This window comes from Nakaseomyces bracarensis, assembly GCF_045282275.1.
Source record: "Nakaseomyces bracarensis strain CBM3 chromosome Unknown Scaff3_0, whole genome shotgun sequence".
Lineage (NCBI taxonomy): Eukaryota > Fungi > Ascomycota > Saccharomycetes > Saccharomycetales > Saccharomycetaceae > Nakaseomyces > Nakaseomyces bracarensis.
In genome coordinates, this window is record NW_027263962.1 from 204,682 (window position 1) to 222,583 (window position 17,902).

General features: G+C 38.7%; 8 protein-coding genes across 8 annotated transcripts; 4 read left to right on the forward strand and 4 right to left on the reverse strand.

Annotated features, from left to right (window-relative positions):
• Positions 1–203: 203 nt before the first annotated feature.
• Positions 204–1,547, forward strand: PET494 (Pet494p; the record flags this gene model as incomplete). The annotated part of the gene is made up of 1 exon (XM_071050584.1): positions 204–1,547. The coding sequence occupies one exon, from the start codon at positions 204–206 to the stop codon at positions 1,545–1,547; it is 1,344 nt and encodes a 447-aa protein (XP_070908374.1).
• A 281-nt stretch (positions 1,548–1,828) lies between these two features.
• Positions 1,829–2,233, forward strand: TRM112 (RNA methylation protein TRM112; the record flags this gene model as incomplete). The annotated part of the gene is made up of 1 exon (XM_071050585.1): positions 1,829–2,233. The coding sequence occupies one exon, from the start codon at positions 1,829–1,831 to the stop codon at positions 2,231–2,233; it is 405 nt and encodes a 134-aa protein (XP_070908375.1).
• A 412-nt stretch (positions 2,234–2,645) lies between these two features.
• On the forward strand, positions 2,646–5,306 carry FPK1 (serine/threonine protein kinase FPK1; the record flags this gene model as incomplete). The annotated part of the gene is made up of 1 exon (XM_071050586.1): positions 2,646–5,306. One exon carries the CDS (start codon positions 2,646–2,648, stop codon positions 5,304–5,306), a length of 2,661 nt encoding a protein of 886 aa, XP_070908376.1.
• A 531-nt stretch (positions 5,307–5,837) lies between these two features.
• RNJ42_00417 (putative aminophospholipid translocase regulatory protein) lies at positions 5,838–7,013 on the forward strand (the record flags this gene model as incomplete). Its single annotated transcript, XM_071050587.1, has 1 exon — positions 5,838–7,013. The coding sequence occupies one exon, from the start codon at positions 5,838–5,840 to the stop codon at positions 7,011–7,013; it is 1,176 nt and encodes a 391-aa protein (XP_070908377.1).
• A 166-nt stretch (positions 7,014–7,179) lies between these two features.
• MSO1 (Mso1p) lies at positions 7,180–7,773 on the reverse strand (the record flags this gene model as incomplete). The annotated part of the gene is made up of 1 exon (XM_071050588.1): positions 7,180–7,773. The coding sequence occupies one exon, from the start codon at positions 7,771–7,773 to the stop codon at positions 7,180–7,182; it is 594 nt and encodes a 197-aa protein (XP_070908378.1).
• A 498-nt stretch (positions 7,774–8,271) lies between these two features.
• On the reverse strand, positions 8,272–9,612 carry LYS9 (saccharopine dehydrogenase (NADP+, L-glutamate-forming); the record flags this gene model as incomplete). The annotated part of the gene is made up of 1 exon (XM_071050589.1): positions 8,272–9,612. The coding sequence occupies one exon, from the start codon at positions 9,610–9,612 to the stop codon at positions 8,272–8,274; it is 1,341 nt and encodes a 446-aa protein (XP_070908379.1).
• Positions 9,613–11,471: 1,859 nt separating this feature from the next.
• BRE5 (Bre5p) lies at positions 11,472–12,983 on the reverse strand (the record flags this gene model as incomplete). Its single annotated transcript, XM_071050590.1, has 1 exon — positions 11,472–12,983. One exon carries the CDS (start codon positions 12,981–12,983, stop codon positions 11,472–11,474), a length of 1,512 nt encoding a protein of 503 aa, XP_070908380.1.
• A 627-nt stretch (positions 12,984–13,610) lies between these two features.
• Positions 13,611–14,981, reverse strand: POP2 (CCR4-NOT core DEDD family RNase subunit POP2; the record flags this gene model as incomplete). Its single annotated transcript, XM_071050591.1, has 1 exon — positions 13,611–14,981. One exon carries the CDS (start codon positions 14,979–14,981, stop codon positions 13,611–13,613), a length of 1,371 nt encoding a protein of 456 aa, XP_070908381.1.
• Between the last annotated feature and the right edge of the window lie 2,921 nt (positions 14,982–17,902).

The following is a 17,902-nucleotide window of genomic DNA, read 5'->3' on the forward strand; positions in this document are numbered from 1 at the left end:
GATTAACTTGTAATCAATATACAGGCTAAAAGACTACTATTCTAGGTGAAACCCGTTATCGGATGTCGAAACAACTAGCTATATTAAAGAGAAATACTGGGCTATAACAATTACAAGCAAAAAAAAACAGCAACAAGAAACATTATATATTCAAACAGCAATAATACATATTCTACATTCTACAGGGTATTTAAAGGTAATAAATGAAAAAGTACAGTATCTGCAAGTTCTGGTCACGGTTCTATTCACCTAACCGGAGCCTGTTCTTTAGTCCGCGAGTGAGAGCAGGAGGACTTCTATTTGAAGGGTATCCTCGAGGCAATGTGTGGAATTACTTCAGGTCTCCCGGTAACATAACGTTTGTGACCACAAATATAGTCACATTCGTTGGTATAGTCACGTATGACACGTTTGTGGCCACGAATGAGGAGCGGATATTTGAGGATAGGCTCGTGGCAGCGAGATTGAGTGTGGAGCGAGAGGAGAAGGAGAGAGGATATGATGAGGACGACGTACCGACATTGCCGCCAAGGACTGAACAGACAACTCATGAGGACTTGGCGAAGGATGCGCAGGATAAGGAGATGGCCAAGTTAGACAGTCAGATCGAACTTCTAAGGCAGTTAGAGCTGAAGAGAGTCGAACTGGAGGAACGGAGACAACTTGATGCTGAGCTGAAGGAGGCACAACACCAGCTAGAAGCAGACACACGGGACCCGCATATTACGTATACTGAGTCGAATGTTAATGCACAGGAGAGGCACAAGGTCATGGATATGTCCTCACAAAGGGTTAGAATGTCGTTATTCCAGATGGTCTACTCTTTCTACTCATACAAGTCCGCACTGCTTTCGAAGACATCTCCTGGTGCAGACTCCAGCTCTGGGGTGGCAGCTGGCACAGATATCCAGCCCGATATGGACCAGTTCTACGCGTTCTGGAACGAAAAGTACAACACATTGAAGCTAGATGACACCAAGGTAGAGGAGTTCAAGCTGCCGAACTGGGCATCATACCCTAATCTGATGAAGAGCTTCTGTTTCCTTCTCTACAGCCATCCACAGCTTAGGAGTCTGTCTGAGTTCCAGACTCTATACCGGTCTGTGGACTCCTACGAGATCAAGAGACTACTCCGGCTGTGGCTCTACGATAACTGGTTCCAACTGAAACCCTCGAGCTCGCGTCGAAACGACTTCTTCCAGGAACTCGTCAGAGACTCACGAGCAGACCCGGTCTTGTTCAATAAGTACATGTCCGTGGTCGTTTCCCAAGAAAACCCACGAGCCCTCTTGTTCTTCCCCATAGGACCAAACAACACCCCTTCCATCCCCGTAGAAACCGCCATCGACCTCCTGGACACTTCAACACGCACCAAAAACACAACAGCAACAGTGAAACTCATCTCCCTCATCAAATGGAACTGCTACTACGACAAGTCCCTAAGAATCCTCCTATCACCACCACAAGAATCAAACAAGAAACTCTGCTACAGACTCCTCAGCAAAAACAAAAAGCTCTCATCAATCCTAGACAAACTATCAAAGTAATAACCTTAATAGATCAATATAATAACACAAACTAATATCAAATCATCAATACCGTTAATATCAATATAATATCAATATCAAATATTATATATTTATTATCCTTAGAAACACCCGCACAACCACTCAATTTCCATATTGAAAATTTTTTTTTGAAAGGCGATGAGCTGTTGTGGCCCTTCGAGCAGTTTTAAAGAGGATTATAGTTGTAATGTGGTGATTGTTTTATTGTTATCCATTTGATACTACTATTTTAGTAATTACTTGATAACTGGGCAATAGCGATGAAGTTTCTTACTACCAATTTTCTGAAGTGTTCCGTGAAGGGCTGTGACACAAGCAACGACAACTTCCCGCTGAGTTATGGTGGGTGTCAGCTAGTACAGGACAGTTCTATTGACTTCAACCCGGAGTTCCTGATCAACGTGCTGGACCGTGTGGACTGGCCCGCCGTGGTGCGTGTGGCTCGGGAGCTGGGCAACGACCAGCTCCCCGAGCAGAAACCCGCATTCGAAGTAGGTGAAGAAGGCGTCTTTAGCGAGGACCAGCTCGCGGTCCTCACTGACCTACACACTTTACTCATGCAGACCTCAATTGTAGAAGGTGAGATGAAGTGCAGAAACTGCGGTCACACCTACTACATCAAAAACAGTATCCCAAACCTCCTCCTCCCACCTCACCTAGCCTGAAATCCCGTTTCGTACCTCGAAGCAAGATACAATACAATACAATACAATACAATACAATACAATACACTGCAATACAATATACAATACAATATACACTACAATATACACTACAACATATATAATTATAATTAATAGTTTCCTACATGTGATTTACGTATTTCATTACTCAGTCAATATACGAACGGCCAAAAAACCCTGCCCGCACTCACCCCCGCCTTCTTATTAACATGGGACCCTGAAAGGATAGACCAAGTGGACTTTCGAACCTGTATATAACTGTGTAAGCTCAACCATATACAAGATCAAAGGGAAAATCTGAGCCTGAAAACCTGAACCTAAGCGTAAGAAGCGTAACGGAAGACCTGAACCTAGTGGAAGACGATCTCAAAAGAAGTTGGATAGTAAAGGGCAAATGGAACAGCAGGTTTTGGCACCGCCTAGTATAAGTGAGCGTAACAGGAGTCTTTCGTTCTCCAAGTTGTTGTCACGGTCATGGAGGAAGAATAACCAGGAAGAAGAGGGAGAATATATTAGCGGGAACTCGAATGCGAATGTGAATGCGAATGCGAATGGGTCGAATGGTACTGGGATGGCTTCGTTACAGAAGAAGATATTGAGCTCTAAGACGGAGAGTTGGGAGCAAGAGGAGGAGAATGCGGGAAACGGGACTTCGCGGTTCTCGAAGCTGAAGAATATCTTCAATAACAGCAATACGATGAGTAGGTCGGCGTCCTCGCAGGGGTCTTCGAGTGGGAAGAGTAGTATGGAGCGTGCTAAGAATCAGCAGCTCCAGGAGCACCAGCGGTCGCAGAGTATACCCACCCCGCCGCATGAGGTTGCAGATGAACTGGATTTCATAAAAGGTGGCACTGCCGAAATGCCGCAGGAGCCCTCACATGCGCATATGGGACAACATAGCGCTGAGTCGCATGCCAGGGAGATGCAAGAATACGATATGTCGAAGATGAAGCACGGATCCCGCGTTCTGAACAGGAGCGGGAGTAATAGGAAAAGGTCTCCCTCTACACCAGTCAGGGCTAGTCCCAGTCTTATTAATGAAGGAACCGCTAAGAATGGTTCAGCAGCACAACATTTTTCTGCAAATAACCCTTTCAATACCGGGAAGAACTCTCTAGGGAATAGGGAGAAAGGTACGGTACAATCTACCAACAGCTATTTCATGTACCAGGGGCTGCCTCCGCATGCTAAAACAGACTACGACTTAAGTCCCGGCTCGATGGCTGCTGGCCATAAGACGAACGCATTGAATGAAAATCTATCTTTACCAAGCACACCTTTGTCACTGCCAAATTCTGGATATGTTGGTAAGGATGGCAGAAATTTGAGTAACGTGTCTCTTAACGAAATTAAAGAAAACGAAGAAGTGAGTGAATTCTATGGGAGTGATTTCTCAGCTGGTGTATCCACTGATATCAAGAGAGAAGTTGCTGCCTCACCTCTTAAAGCGCAGTCTGGTAGCCCTAGATATAACGGTGTTATGGATAACGTACAACCATTTCCTTCAATTGTGGTAGGGTATGATAATGTGGAAGGTGACCTAGATGACCAATCTGGGGAGGCATCCCGGGGTTCATTTAAGGCACCTTCAGTAGCTGGAAAGACTTCTGGTATTAACTCAAAATCAAACGAGAAATTTGTTCTCCGTAGGGCTGCTTCAGAGACTGACGCAATTGATTTTGGTAGTATCATGAAGTCCTCTTACAAAACAACTAATGCACAAAATGGCACCGATGAGTTCATACCCGAAGAACCACCCAGACTTGGTGGAGTGGTCAAGGAACCACGTCGGTCTCGCAGACTTAGAAACAAGTCTTTTAGCAATAAGTTCCAGGATATCACCGTGGGACCCCAGTCCTTTGAAAAGATACGGTTGTTAGGACAAGGTGACGTAGGTAAAGTCTATCTGGTGAAAGAGAAGAAAACCAATAGGTTATATGCATTAAAGATCTTCAGTAAATCTGAAATGATCAAAAGAAAGAAGATTAAGAGAATCCTAGCTGAACAAGAGATTCTCGCAACTAGTAACCATCCATTTGTTGTAACTTTATATCATTCATTCCAATCTGAAGACTACTTGTATTTATGCATGGAATATTGTATGGGTGGTGAATTTTTTAGAGCATTGCAGACAAGAAAAACAAAATGCATTAGTGAAGAAGATGCCAAATTTTACGCAAGTGAGGTTACAGCAGCTTTGGAATACTTGCACCTGCTTGGATTCATTTATAGAGATTTGAAACCAGAAAATATCCTTCTCCACCAATCAGGGCATATCATGTTATCTGATTTTGATCTTTCGATTCAAGCGAAGGATGCAAAGACCCCAGTTGTAAAAGGAAACGCACAATCGACAGTGGTTGATACAAAAATTTGTTCTGACGGGTTTAGAACAAACTCTTTTGTGGGGACAGAAGAATATATAGCACCAGAAGTCATCAGAGGGAACGGCCATACCGCGGCTGTTGATTGGTGGACTTTGGGTATATTAATTTATGAAATGCTGTTTGGTTTCACGCCCTTTAAGGGTGATAACACCAACGAAACCTTTAGTCATATACTAAAGAATGAGGTCACTTTCCCTAACAATAATGAAATATCAAGAAACTGTAAAGACCTTATCAAGAAATTACTGATCAAGAACGAATCTAAACGACTTGGCTCAAAGATGGGTGCTGCTGACATAAAGAAGCATCCATTCTTCAAAAAGGTCAACTGGACCATGTTGAGAAATCAGGAGCCACCACTAATTCCAGTGCTGACTGAAAATGGTTATGACTTCACGAAACTGTCATCAAATAAGAAAAAGGGACACGAGACCACTGGTGCAGAGACTGTAGACGAACAAGAACGTATTATGTTTGAAGAGAAGGTGGAGTACGACGATGAGGTGTCTGAGGATGATCCATTCCATGATTTCAACTCAATGAGTTTAATGAAGCAAGACAATAACTCACTGATTTACGGTGATTCGAATTCGTATGGTAAAATTTCATACACACCAAATACTAACAGATCAAGGAGTAATAGCCACAGAACTTTCTTCAAAAGGTAGAAAGATAAAAACCCGTACCATGTCCCCGTTATTCGATTTATTTTATTTTTTCCTCTTTTCTTGCTTATATTTTGATACAACAAGATGATAAACATTAAGAAGACCAAATAAAAAAAAAATAAAACCTAATGAATTTTTATGAAGCACAAAAAGAGGTTTACCAATAGTATTAACTTCTCATCATCACGCAATTTTACAATATTTTTTTTTTATTTCCATTAATTAGTAGTTCCTTATTCCACATTCGCCATTTTTTTTCTCTATTTTACTAGATATTAAGGTATCTTTATATACAATTTATTATATTCTATTTATATTTTAGTTTCTACTTACAAGAACTGAAGATTATTAATGTATCATTAAAGTCTTACAGGCTATATCATATATCGGTGATTTTGAAGAATCGTCAGCTACGTTGGGCACGTTTATGATTTAAAGAGAGAGGAAGCCTACTTGAAGAAGAAAGTTAATCATAAACCCTAGCAACACTAAGCCTTTCTTCAATAGCCATATCCAAAATCAGATGTACATATGGTGTCTATAAAATGGTGGAAGACAATTAAGAAGGTTAGTGAGTCGAAGAAGACATCCAGAAAGCCTAAAAATACAGCATTTCGTCAGCAGAGGCTTAAAGCCTGGCAACCTATCCTATCACCGCAGAGTGTGCTCCCGTTGCTGATATTTGTTGCCTGTATATTTGCTCCGATTGGTGTCGGTTTATTAGTGAGTACTTTCCAAGTTCAGAGCTTGGTAGTTGATTATACGGACTGTGATTTGCTGGCAAACAAGAACTCATATGTACCAATACCACATACGAAGCTACATCATCAATTCAAGAAGAAATGGAAGCAATGGCCTGAGTGGAGGCTTGATTCGAATGCTAAAGGTGTCTCAATATGTAAAATACGCTTTGAAGTGCCGAATCATCTGAAGAAATCGGTGTACATGTATTACAAGATGACAAGATTCCATCAGAACCACCGTAAAATGGTAGAAGCATTCGATAAGGATCAGTTGAAGGGTAAACCAGTAGAAGGTGACGCACTTGACAAGAACTGTGACCCACTAAAGATGATTGGTGATAAAATCGTCTACCCTTGTGGGCTTACTGCCAACGCCCTCTTCAACGACAGTTACTCAGAGGTATTCTCTGGCCAAGATGGTACAGCAGATTTCATAATGACGAAGAACGGTACAAACTGGAGGACTGATAGGCATAGATATGGTAAAACTCAGTATAATGCTTCACAAATTGTACCACCTCCCTTTTGGGCTGAGATGTTTCCTGATGGTTACACTGACGACAACATTCCTGATCTTACACAATGGCCAGAGTTCCAAATATGGATGAGAACAGCTGCCCTACCATCATTCTACAAGATGGCCCTAAAGAATGATACACATGATATGCCTAAAGGTACATATGAACTCGATATTGTCATGAACTACCCTGTAAGATCATTCAAGGGCACTAAATCTATCGTATTAACGACAAATAGTATAATTGGTGCTTTAAATATTGCTCTAGGTATAATATACCTGGTAGTTGCTGTGATCGCAACTTTATTTGCGGTGATATTCCTTCTGAAGATCTTAATACAACCTACTGATATTAGTGGCCACATGTATTTAAATTACGAAACTAGAGACCAGGATTCCTTCATATCAAGAAACTCCGATACGATCCCACTCAGAGAAATCTTATGAAGACGGTTTCTCCTCTTTGTCTAGAAGACCATACTATATATACCATATATACTAGTTGTAATAATTCTTTATTGTTATTCTTTAATGTTATTTAGCTTCACGAGTGATAATTTATAATTCTGGTTTTCGTTTTGACTTGGGAAAGCTAGGTCAGGTAGAACTACTATTATACATTGTTTAGTGGTCTTGTATTTCTTCTTAAGAGTCTAGCTCTCATCATATCAGTACCATTGATACCTGCATTACTCTTACTCCTTTGAGGTTCGTTACCAGAAGGTTGGGCTGCCTCGGTATCAGCATTAGAAGCCCATGTGCTTCTAGTCCTCAAGGGAGCCCTTGCAGGGGCATTCATTGACGACAGATCATTGGTAGAGGCAGGTTTATCATATATACTATGGAATAATTGACCAGTTGTGGGCCTCCCACCTGATTCGGGTCTCAGCACATTCTTTTCGTTAGAAGAACTGCGTATATGATCAAATTTAGATGTAAGTTGCTCAGCCATACCAGGACCCTTCTGTTGTTTTTTAAGTATCTTTTGTTGGTCTGGTAGGTCTTCCTTATGGCCTAACCACCCGGGAAATCCTTGGAAAGGTTCCTGATGTTTATAAAACTTCACCAGTGACTTATGTACCACTGTGGTGGTCGGCGTACTGCCATCAGTCTCCGGTTTTATTGAAAGTTGTGATAGGGAATTAGAAAGAGACTTCGTTGAAGTCCTAAACTTACTCCATATATTAGATGATCCTTGCTCTGACATCCTTAACCACGTTTAAAGTAAATTATTTACCAAAAAAGCCCCCCCTTATGTATTATAGTCTTTAACTAGCAATAAAACGACAAAATACTCTTTAGCAGCAATTATGTGAGTGTTATTGTAGATTGAAATTATGTTTTTGAGGTTAATAGCTTATAAATAAGGTTATTGTTGAGCTTAACAAGGTCTCTTTTACATCGTTCAAGTGTGTTCATTAACAAAAATTTATGTTTTGGCAGTGGAACGGCAGTCTAAGCTTCACCAAGTCACATGGTTAAATCAAGATGAACACTAAATTCTAATCAAAGCAACTAATAATACTGAAAATTTACTACTACAAATTGTGTTAATGAGAAACATAAACTGTAGCTCTCATATTAGTTTTAGATTACAGGTATCTATCAATAAATAACAAAAAAAAAATGGAATTAGACATGTCATTCTATATATTTGGTTATTTGTTTAACATTAGAATCTATATACACAACATTAATAGGGCTTTTAAGCGATGGTCTTTTCCTTCAAGTAGATACCAAACTTGTCCTTTAGCTCCTTCATGATTGGGTCATTGATCTCTGGGGAGTATGGAGCCACTAGACCTGGGCCCTTGATGGTGCCGTTTAGGACAAATTGGGTAGCAATAGCCACTGGGTAACCGACAGTGGCGGCCATTGAGCTGTAGCCACCGACTTTACCGTAGTCCACCAGGGTAGCTGTTCTTACTTCGGTGGTACCGTCAGCCCATTCGATACCGAACTTGTGCTGTAGAGCGACCATATCACGCTCACCTTCTTCGTATTGCATCAACTCTTCTAGTCTGGCACATAGGGTGTCCAAGGCGTTACCTCTTGGAGTGGTCTTTACGTCTGTGAACAGACCTAACCAAGCGATACCAGAGATAATTCTTTCTCTGTCCTCGTCAGACTTCCATTGAGTTCTGGAGTCAATTGCCGATACTAGGTCGTCCCTGGATGAGGATTTAGCACCCAAATATTGTTTTAGAGCTTCATTCCAAGCAATTGGCTTTTCGAATATACTGCTGGCGTCATCCTTAAGCATACCCATGTCGACCAATACTTTAACGAATTCTGGGAAACCTTGGTATCTCAAAGTACCTCTAATAACAGTGTCAGCTTCTGGAATATGGTACAGTTCTTTGAACAAAGTAGAGTCTCTGTTAGGGTAGCACACGAAGGCGTAACCTGGGTAGATGAAGTAAGGTTTGGCGGAGGCCATCAAGTCTTCAGAGTCGATAGTTTCAATCTTACCGTCCTTCCAGTACTTAGCAGAGTTTCTTAGAGCCAGAAGCACACCACGAGAGGACCAGGAGAACTTGTAACCCAAAGGATTATCAGAGTCTTCCGGGGCTGGTAGACCACCACAGTAGGACAAGAAACTCTTGATCTTACCACCAGCTCTGTGTACTTCATCAATGGTCTTTACAGCGTACAGATGGTCAATACCTGGATCTAGACCAATCTCATTCATCACAGTGATACCGGCTTCCTTGATAGCTGGCTCTAGTTCCCTTAGAGCTGGAGATATGTAGGATGAAGTTACAACATGTTTCTTCTGTCTAATGGCACTTTTCACCACAGCAGGATGGTAAATATAAGGAATCAAAGAAATGACAAGGTCGTGGTCCCCAACAGCAGCATCCAAAGCAGCATCATCAGTGACATCTAGCGAGATGGCAGCTGATTTACTGGCAGAGGCAAGTGCTTCCGCATTCTTCAACGTACGACAAGCCACCGTAACTTCATATCCAGAAGTAGCAGCCAAAGTATCAATAACTGGCTGAGCAACAAACCCAGAACCTAATAGTAGTACACGTTTACTCATTTTTTATTTATTTCTTATCCTTTTTTGACGAATATATATTCTATCGATTATTTGTATAGTATTAGAACAGTTCTATAAGAAACAAAAAAACACAAACCTTTTCAAGAGTTAAGGAGCTTACTTTTTATATAACAAATAATGATAGTTACAATTATATTTTTGCATTGCTATTTTAGTCATCTCATTAGCCCTATGACCCATATATCAATTACGTATTATCTATTTGCACTTGGTGTGTTCTTGACAAATTTGATTATCAGGAAGAGTACAGAACCACTATTACACTAAGGATCAACGTAGATAAAACATTCCATTGCGTTAATAACCCTTTTTAATTGAGCATCTCTACTGATGGGTTAGCTCTTGTCTACTATGAAGAAGAGAAGGGCCTCTTCGAGGATGAGCTTAGAGTTGAAATTCCGACGGCATTTGTCCTCTTTTTCTTTCTTTTTTTTTTCTTTCTTTCTTTCTGGAAGCCCTTTTAATTCCCGACGGAAAAATTTTATTTTCCCAGCGGAATAAATATTTCACGTCGAGCATGATGTATATACACGTGGAAAGTGTTATGAAATGACAGATCACATGACGATAATAACGCACGATGAAAATCATGTGATATAATCATATAAACCACGTGACTTTAGTCACGTGGTTTATATGAAAGTGTTTAGAATTTACTGCCTGTTGTCGACAGCTCATATCTAACAAAAAAACCAGAGATGATAATGCATCGGTGCTTGAATGTAATACCTTTCTCTTTTACTTGTATTAGTATAAATGTTAAATAGACCTAAACGTATATCGTGACATAGTTGAAAAATTTTTTTTATGGTCTCTCTCTCTCTCTCTCTCTTTCAGTCTGTCGGTCTGTCATATAGAGAGTATAAATAGCGATGAACTTATATCATAAGCAGATAATATTTCATTTCCGTCTTTATGTTTCATTGAATGTTTTTATTCTTTTTACAGTTAAAAAGAAATACATATGGGACTTTTATCTCCATGGCTATGCCGGAAAACTATTTCCAAACAGGTAGTCTTGGTAAACGAATCCCGCAAACTAATAAAAGGTTATTTATCTTTTTGACTATGGTTCTCTGGTTACTAAAATTTTGGAAATCTTTTTCTAAAGACGGACAAGATTTTTATAACTGGGGAACACAGAGTGGTAGGGATCCCATTCCCACTTCCTTCCATTTTGAAGCCATAGAACATTTATTTTCTCTTATAAAGTAGAAAAACTAATTGTAAAAAATAACAAGTTTTCTTAACTTAATAAATTAATCTTTTTTTATTTGTGGCTTAATTATATATACAAACTAATAAAAAAAAATCTTTTATGTCTTCTTTTTATAGTCATTACGATGAAAAAAGGAGTTTTGGAGGGATAATCCCAACAGACGTGAGAGGTGGATATGAAATAACAAACAATGATAATGGAAAGGATGGGAGACTATTTTTATTTATTTCCTTTCTATAATCTTGATAAAAAATTCTCTTCAAAGAGAGTTGTTCAAAAAAAATTAAAATATAAAAGGAAAAAAAAAATAAAAGCTCTATCGAATTAGGATTTCTTATTAGTTATTTGTTTTTAATTAATTTGCTGGGTATGCTGATATATTATGTTTTTGTTTTTAATTTATATTCCCCGGTTCTCTTTCTTTTCCCATGCTATTAGATAAATAAAAAATTTTAATTTAATTTTCTTATTCTTTCTTTATGATTTAAATGCTCTGTGTTTTTATTATTATAGTTTATTTTTGGTTTTTATGATTTTTTTCGCTTTATTTTAAAAGGTTCTTCAAATGTTTATGTCATATAAGTATCGTAGTTCATTGTTATATTTATTTTAATGCGTTCTAATCCTTCTTTTTAACGGAGTGCTTTCTATACACTTTTTGAACGTTGGTGAATCCTGGCGGAGAAGTAGATGATGTGGATGCGTTGCTAGAGGAAGACGATGACGGCGTCTTCTTTATGGTCTTCCTCTCCATGTATATTTCGATACCATCCACGACTATCTTCTTGGTTTCAATGGCTTCTGTTTGACTTTTTTGCAATTCAAAATCAACTACAGAGAAATTCTCAGCCATAGTGATCTTCTTAACTGGACCATATGTACTCTCTAAAGTGTTCCTCAATCTGTCTTCCTTTAGACCTGCAGTACCTCTAATGTAAATAGGGAAGAATCCATTCTCATTAACGGTGCAGAATACAGGTTTCTTCTTAGATTTTGAGCTCGAGTTCTCTTTTCTAGTAGCCATATCAAGTTTACGATCATTTTTCTTCGAGCCGTTAACTTCAGGTGAGCTCTCTGTACTAACCTCTACTTTAACGGTTTGAATTGGCTCATTCTTGACAAAACCAGCCTTGGTATTGACCGCTGTGTCTTGTGATAACTTACTGGCCCATGTCATTTTCGATTGAGCTTGTGACGAGAGTGTAGAAGCCGATGGAGAAGAATTGGTTGATTTTTTGTTGGTACCATTTTCCTTAGAGTCCTCTTTCTCAGCACCATTTTCCTGAGGTTTTTTTTCTTCTACTTTCTTCAATTCTTCTTTGTCTTCTTGTTTCTTCTCATCTTGTTTCTTCTCATCTTGTTTCTTCTCATCCTGCTTCTTCTCATCTTGTTTCTTCTCATCTTGTCTCTTCTCATCTAGATACTTTTCCTCAATTTTCTTCTCCTTTACTGGTTCTGTTTTCAAGACCTCTGCCTTCTTTGGTACCTCTTTTTCTTCCATATTTGTAACAGGGACAGATTCTTTCTTAGCAATGATTTTCTGATCCTCCTTGGTAGCTTCGGCTAGCTTTGTTTCCTCCACTTCCGGTTTTGATAATGGTGATTCGTGCAACGATTCAGTTTTCTTCACACTATGTCCGATATTGCCTTTGGCTTCCTCACGGTTAGATGCTTTTGGAGTAGGAATTGGAATTGGGCTATCACTGATGAAACGGATAATATCATTGGTAATATCATAAGAGTCACTACTAGCATGGGTTGGATTAAGAATAAAAGTTTGGCAGAAACGGTACGTAGGGGTACCTGTCCAGAACATCTCTCCGGTGACAATAATTAAGATACCCTTGTGGTTCAAACCAGTGGTTTGAAAGTCACAAGTCTCAAGTCTAACCTTCAAATCGTTAACCTTCTGCTCATTTCTCACAAAGAACTTACTAATATTATCCTTTCCGGTCAATTTCACAGTTGGAAGAACATCGGAGTCCTCGTCAATCTTTGCCTGGTAACTGATATGTGTCAATTCCGCAGTGTTAGAATACAAGTTTGACATCTTCGAAGGATTTTTGTTCATCCTCTCATAATATGTGCGTAGAAATGCATAACTGATCTCTTGAATAGTAGGGGTGCCCATGGTATAAATTTCGCAAAGTTCTTCTTTTTCTTCTTCTTCTTCTTCTTAATGTTGAATTTCACTTTCAATGTTATACAAGTTTGTAGCTTACAACGTGCCTTCTATATGTCAATGTCACTAAAAAAAAAGGCTAACCAAAAAAAACAAGTATCCCAGTTACTAAAAACTATCTTTCCGGATAAAATAATCAAACTGGCTGCAATTCAGGTATTCTTTTCACCTGTTTTTCTGTTATGTTCTTTTTCTATTACCAAAAAGAACTACTTTATAAAACTAAAAAAAAACTCTATAACAATGCTATCTTAGAGTATACTAATCTCTTATTGTTGTCTTCAAAGTACTTCCTACTTGATACCTACCAAATGAATTTATAAAACTAAAATATTTCAATAGGCCATTGCAGAAATTTGGCCAAATTCTTCCCGCCGTCGAGATATTTTTTTTCTCTTCCTCTCTGAGACTCGTATCACACGATGTTCACACGTGACGAATATACCGGGGTTGGAGGAACATTTCATATTGGATGTTTTTACTTGTGTATATACAATTAAAGAGAGTGCGTTGTTTAGTAAAATTTTATTTTTAAAAAATGAAAACATGAAGAAAATATTACAGTTATATTGCTAATTATTCACCGTCAATTCCGTAGATGACGTTTCTGTAGGTCAGTAGGTCTGCACCGTTTGGCAGTTTGTGTAGTGACATCTTAGAAAGCTGGCAGAAGGAGAGCAACATCAATAGACTTTGGCCACCGGTGGTGGTGAATATGGAGAATCTGGGGATTCCCAACTCATCTGCCAGGGAGGTCAATGTGTACTGCTGTTGTTGGTTTTGATGTTTAAAGTCTTGGATGGCCTTGTATACCAAGTTCAGATCGTAAAAGTTTGGGAGGTACTTGTGCACCCACCATTCGAAATCGTCCTTGTTATTTGGCATGGAGTCGTTCATTAGTATGCTTATTAGGAAGCCCAGGTCGTATGCCGCGTGGTATGTAACCCAGGTGACCTCTGGATCAAGCACCAATCCTGAGTCCATCAATAGTTGTGCGAATTCTTTTTTGTCAATACCAACGGTTTGGTGTTGTTCAAAATTAATGCCCGACTTTGTAAGTAGTTCTAGAGATTCTCTAGATACCATCTCTTTCTCTGGATCAAACTCAAAGTTGAATTGCCATGTGGATGGCCCGTTTTCGGGTTTGTTACCGTTGTCGTCGCTTAAGGAAAGACCAACTTGAATAGGGTTCAAGAAATCAACATTTGCTCTCATAGTTTGGTAGTGGTAGTCTGCCTTAGATCTGAAGTTACCAATCGGACGGGCCGTCGTGCCAACAAATTCTGTGCTTATGGATACATGGTTGTACTGCTGAATAAGACGTCTTATAGATGCAAACTCACGATGCAAATTACCCTTCCACACGTCTCTTATAAATAGATGATTTGGAGGAGGTAATAGCATTGGTGGCAGAGCAGCTGCTGCAGAAGGTGTTGCCATCTGTTTTGGTATTTGTCCGCCAAGAGAGGCTACATTCTGTGGTTGCTGCTGTACACCGACCTGCGCCTGTTGTGCCTGTTGCTGTTGTTGCCCTGGAACTTGGCCTTGCGCCTGTGGAGGCTGCATCTGTTGTTGTTGTGGCTGTTGTTGTGGCTGTTGTTGTCGTTGCTGTGGCTGGTATAAGTTAAGTCCCGGTGGAATAGACGTATTCACTGGTGTACCAATATTGAAATTTTGGTTCTGGTGCTGCATTTGCATCTGCGGTTGCATGGGCAACGGCATCTGCCCCTGTATAGTCCTCTTATTATCCTGCTCCTGAACATTCAGATAAGGATTACCAATATCCTGAACACCCATCTGCATATTTGGAAAATTTGGCTGATTAACATTCATCCGCGCCCTATTCAACCGAGGTGAGTACTGCATCATGTTCATATTTACATCTCTGTGCATCATTTGCTCATGACCAGGCATCATCTGTTGCTGAACATTCATCGACTGCATCATAATTATTCTTCAAGCGTACCTTATTTTTCCCCCTTGTATATGCCTCTAATATCGTGTCCAGTGGAATAGAACCCAGAAAAAAAGAGAGGACCTAAATGAATACACTAATACAGTACTGATATACTACTTTGAAATGTGTAACTATGGTTTATAGGGCCCTCTTTAGGATAAGTTTAAAACTCATTTCTTGGTCTCCTTCAAAAGCCAGCGGCCAGGAAATTTTTCACCTGCCCGCCAAAAACTTGGAAAGATCATCAAAGTCACGTGAAAGACTAATAGGTATATTATCACAGTATTATATTATCATAGTATTATATTAACATTATAATATTACCCAATATAACATAGAAATGTAATAATAGCCTCTAACGATGTAATAACATATCTATAATATTATAGTGTACAAAGAATAAATTCAAATAAAGATTGAAATAAAAAAAAAAATTACTAAAATAATCAATATAATAAATGGCATGTAGTTTAAAATAACTAATGATTGATGCTTTCCTTTTTGTCCCAAAATAAAAAATATAATAAATATATGTAATAAGAAGTGAAAGAAGAAAAAAAACAAAACAAAAAAAATATTTTATCTATCAAAAGAGAGATGATATCAAAATATCACAAATATCTGACATTTTCTCTTTTTAAAAATGATAAAATAAATTAAAATCAGAGGAGGTGTAGACAAAAGAAATTGTAAAAAAAAAGAAGCTATGACGAGAGCAGAATATGCAATTATTTGGTTTTTATTTTTATCTCTTTTTTTATTTCTATTTTTCTTTGAGATTTTTAAGAAGTCTTGGTCAACTTGACTTTTTGAGCATCTTTGCTCTCATCGTCTAGCTTTCTTTTCTTCTCATTCTCATTTTCTTCTTTCTCAGGCGGTACCACAAACCAAGGAATTTTACCTCTGTTGAAATCGTTTAGGATTTGTTTCGAGACACCAGACTCATCAGGTTCACCACCCTTTAGTAATCTACCTTGCTTTCTAGCCAGCATTTCTATGAATTCAGTGGCATCCTTCCATCCTGATATCTCATAGGTTCTCTCCAAATGCTTTTCCTGACAACGCTTTAGAACACCAGGGATGTATTGTTCAGGGTTTGTGACATGCTCCACTCTAACAACACCTCTGAACAAGATATCTTCTTCAGAGTCCTTGGTAGAAGGTGGCACAATACCGGGACAATCAATCAAGAAAATCCTCTTCATCAAGGTAATATATTGCCAAACCTTGGTCTCACCAGGAATTGGAGCCACTTGACAGACCTTTTTCTTCCTTAGGGTATTAATAATAGATGATTTACCAGTGTTTGGGTAACCTATGAAACCAACTGAAATCTGCTTTCTTTCGGTGTGTAACTGAGAGAATTGACGCAATAACTGAATCAATGAACCCTTACCAAAAGAATTGGTAATAGATGCATGGAATGCTAATGTTGGACGTTCTTTAGATAAATGTTTTACCCAGGCAGCCTAAACATATATGTTGTTGACGTAATCTTTTTCTTATTAACTCAACAGGAAATGCTAAAAATTAATCAGTAGAGCCGTTGATTAAAATGAAAGATATAAATCATGATTATTTGTTAGTAAAAAAATCCCATAGAAATGTAATTCGGATTATTGGTTTTTCATTATTCTTTCATCGTTTTCGCTAGTTTAATTGTGTGTTGAGTTGTAATCTTGATAACAAAAAAGAATATATAAAAAAATTGTGAGTTCTCCAACTACGAACAAATGGTCAATCATTTTCAATAGAAAATAGTCATTTCTTCAACTCATAGAGTCCTCGCTATTCAAAAAAGTCGAAGGTACACCATCAGAACGATGGCCATGCTTCTAAGTTATCCCATAAGCGATTTCAGAACGAAACCAAGGGATAGGAATAGTATTAATTTTCCAAAACTGTAACAGGCACTATTGTATGGTATATTAAACATCATCAAATAAGATTCGATTCAATTAAGCAATAACACCCTGACAAAGAGTTTTGGGATCCAAGATCACAAATATCACATCACTTCAATTGTTAGCAAAAAAGTAGAAATAAAAGAATCAAAAAAAAAATAAATTAATCCGTTAGTAAAGATAAAAAAAAATTCATGTTTTAACATACTGCAACCCAAGTTGGAACTAAATCACACTTGTTTAGAACATATATCAAATGTTTATGTGGGGTTTCTTTCTTCATATATTCTTCGACAGACTTACAACGTGTACCCATGGGATCTCTGGCATCAAGAACATGAATAACAACATCAGAGGAATCAATAACTTTGTAAAGTTCGTTCCAAATACGTTTAGATTGACCTTTACTGAAAATATGTTCCTTAGCGGTTTGTGTCCAACCATCTTCTTCATCCTGCTGAGTACCCATTAGACCCAATGTAGTCTTCAATTCCTGCTTCTCCTCATAAGTCTTATTGTCATCGCTAGTAGCCATGGCCAATTCTTCTAAACTCGAAGCAGCAACACGAGGCTTCTTCCTTTGAGCCTTTGGACCAAATGTCTTGTCAAAAGATTCAGTTTCCAATATACGGGCCTTTGGAGATTCTGTAGTATCCTTTTCATCAAGAAGAGACATAGGCAATTTGTTTCTTCTTAATAGCACCTGGTAAGTGTCCTTTTGGGTCTCACCAAGAGCATCTCTGAAATGCTGCAAGGCATCTTGAGAGATCACACGAGTGTTACCGAACCACCTTCTATCAGGTGCCACACGAGCATCTGGAATGGTAGAGTCCTGGTAATCAGCAGCACGAATCACATCACCATGCTTATTCCTTTGTGCTTTACCACCCGTGTACATGTTAAGAAACTTAACACGCTTAGAATCTCTGTAGAAATTCTCACCTTTAACTCTGATGTTACCATCCTTAGTGTTACCTTCACGAGCTCTTCTGCTCTTCTCTTTCTTA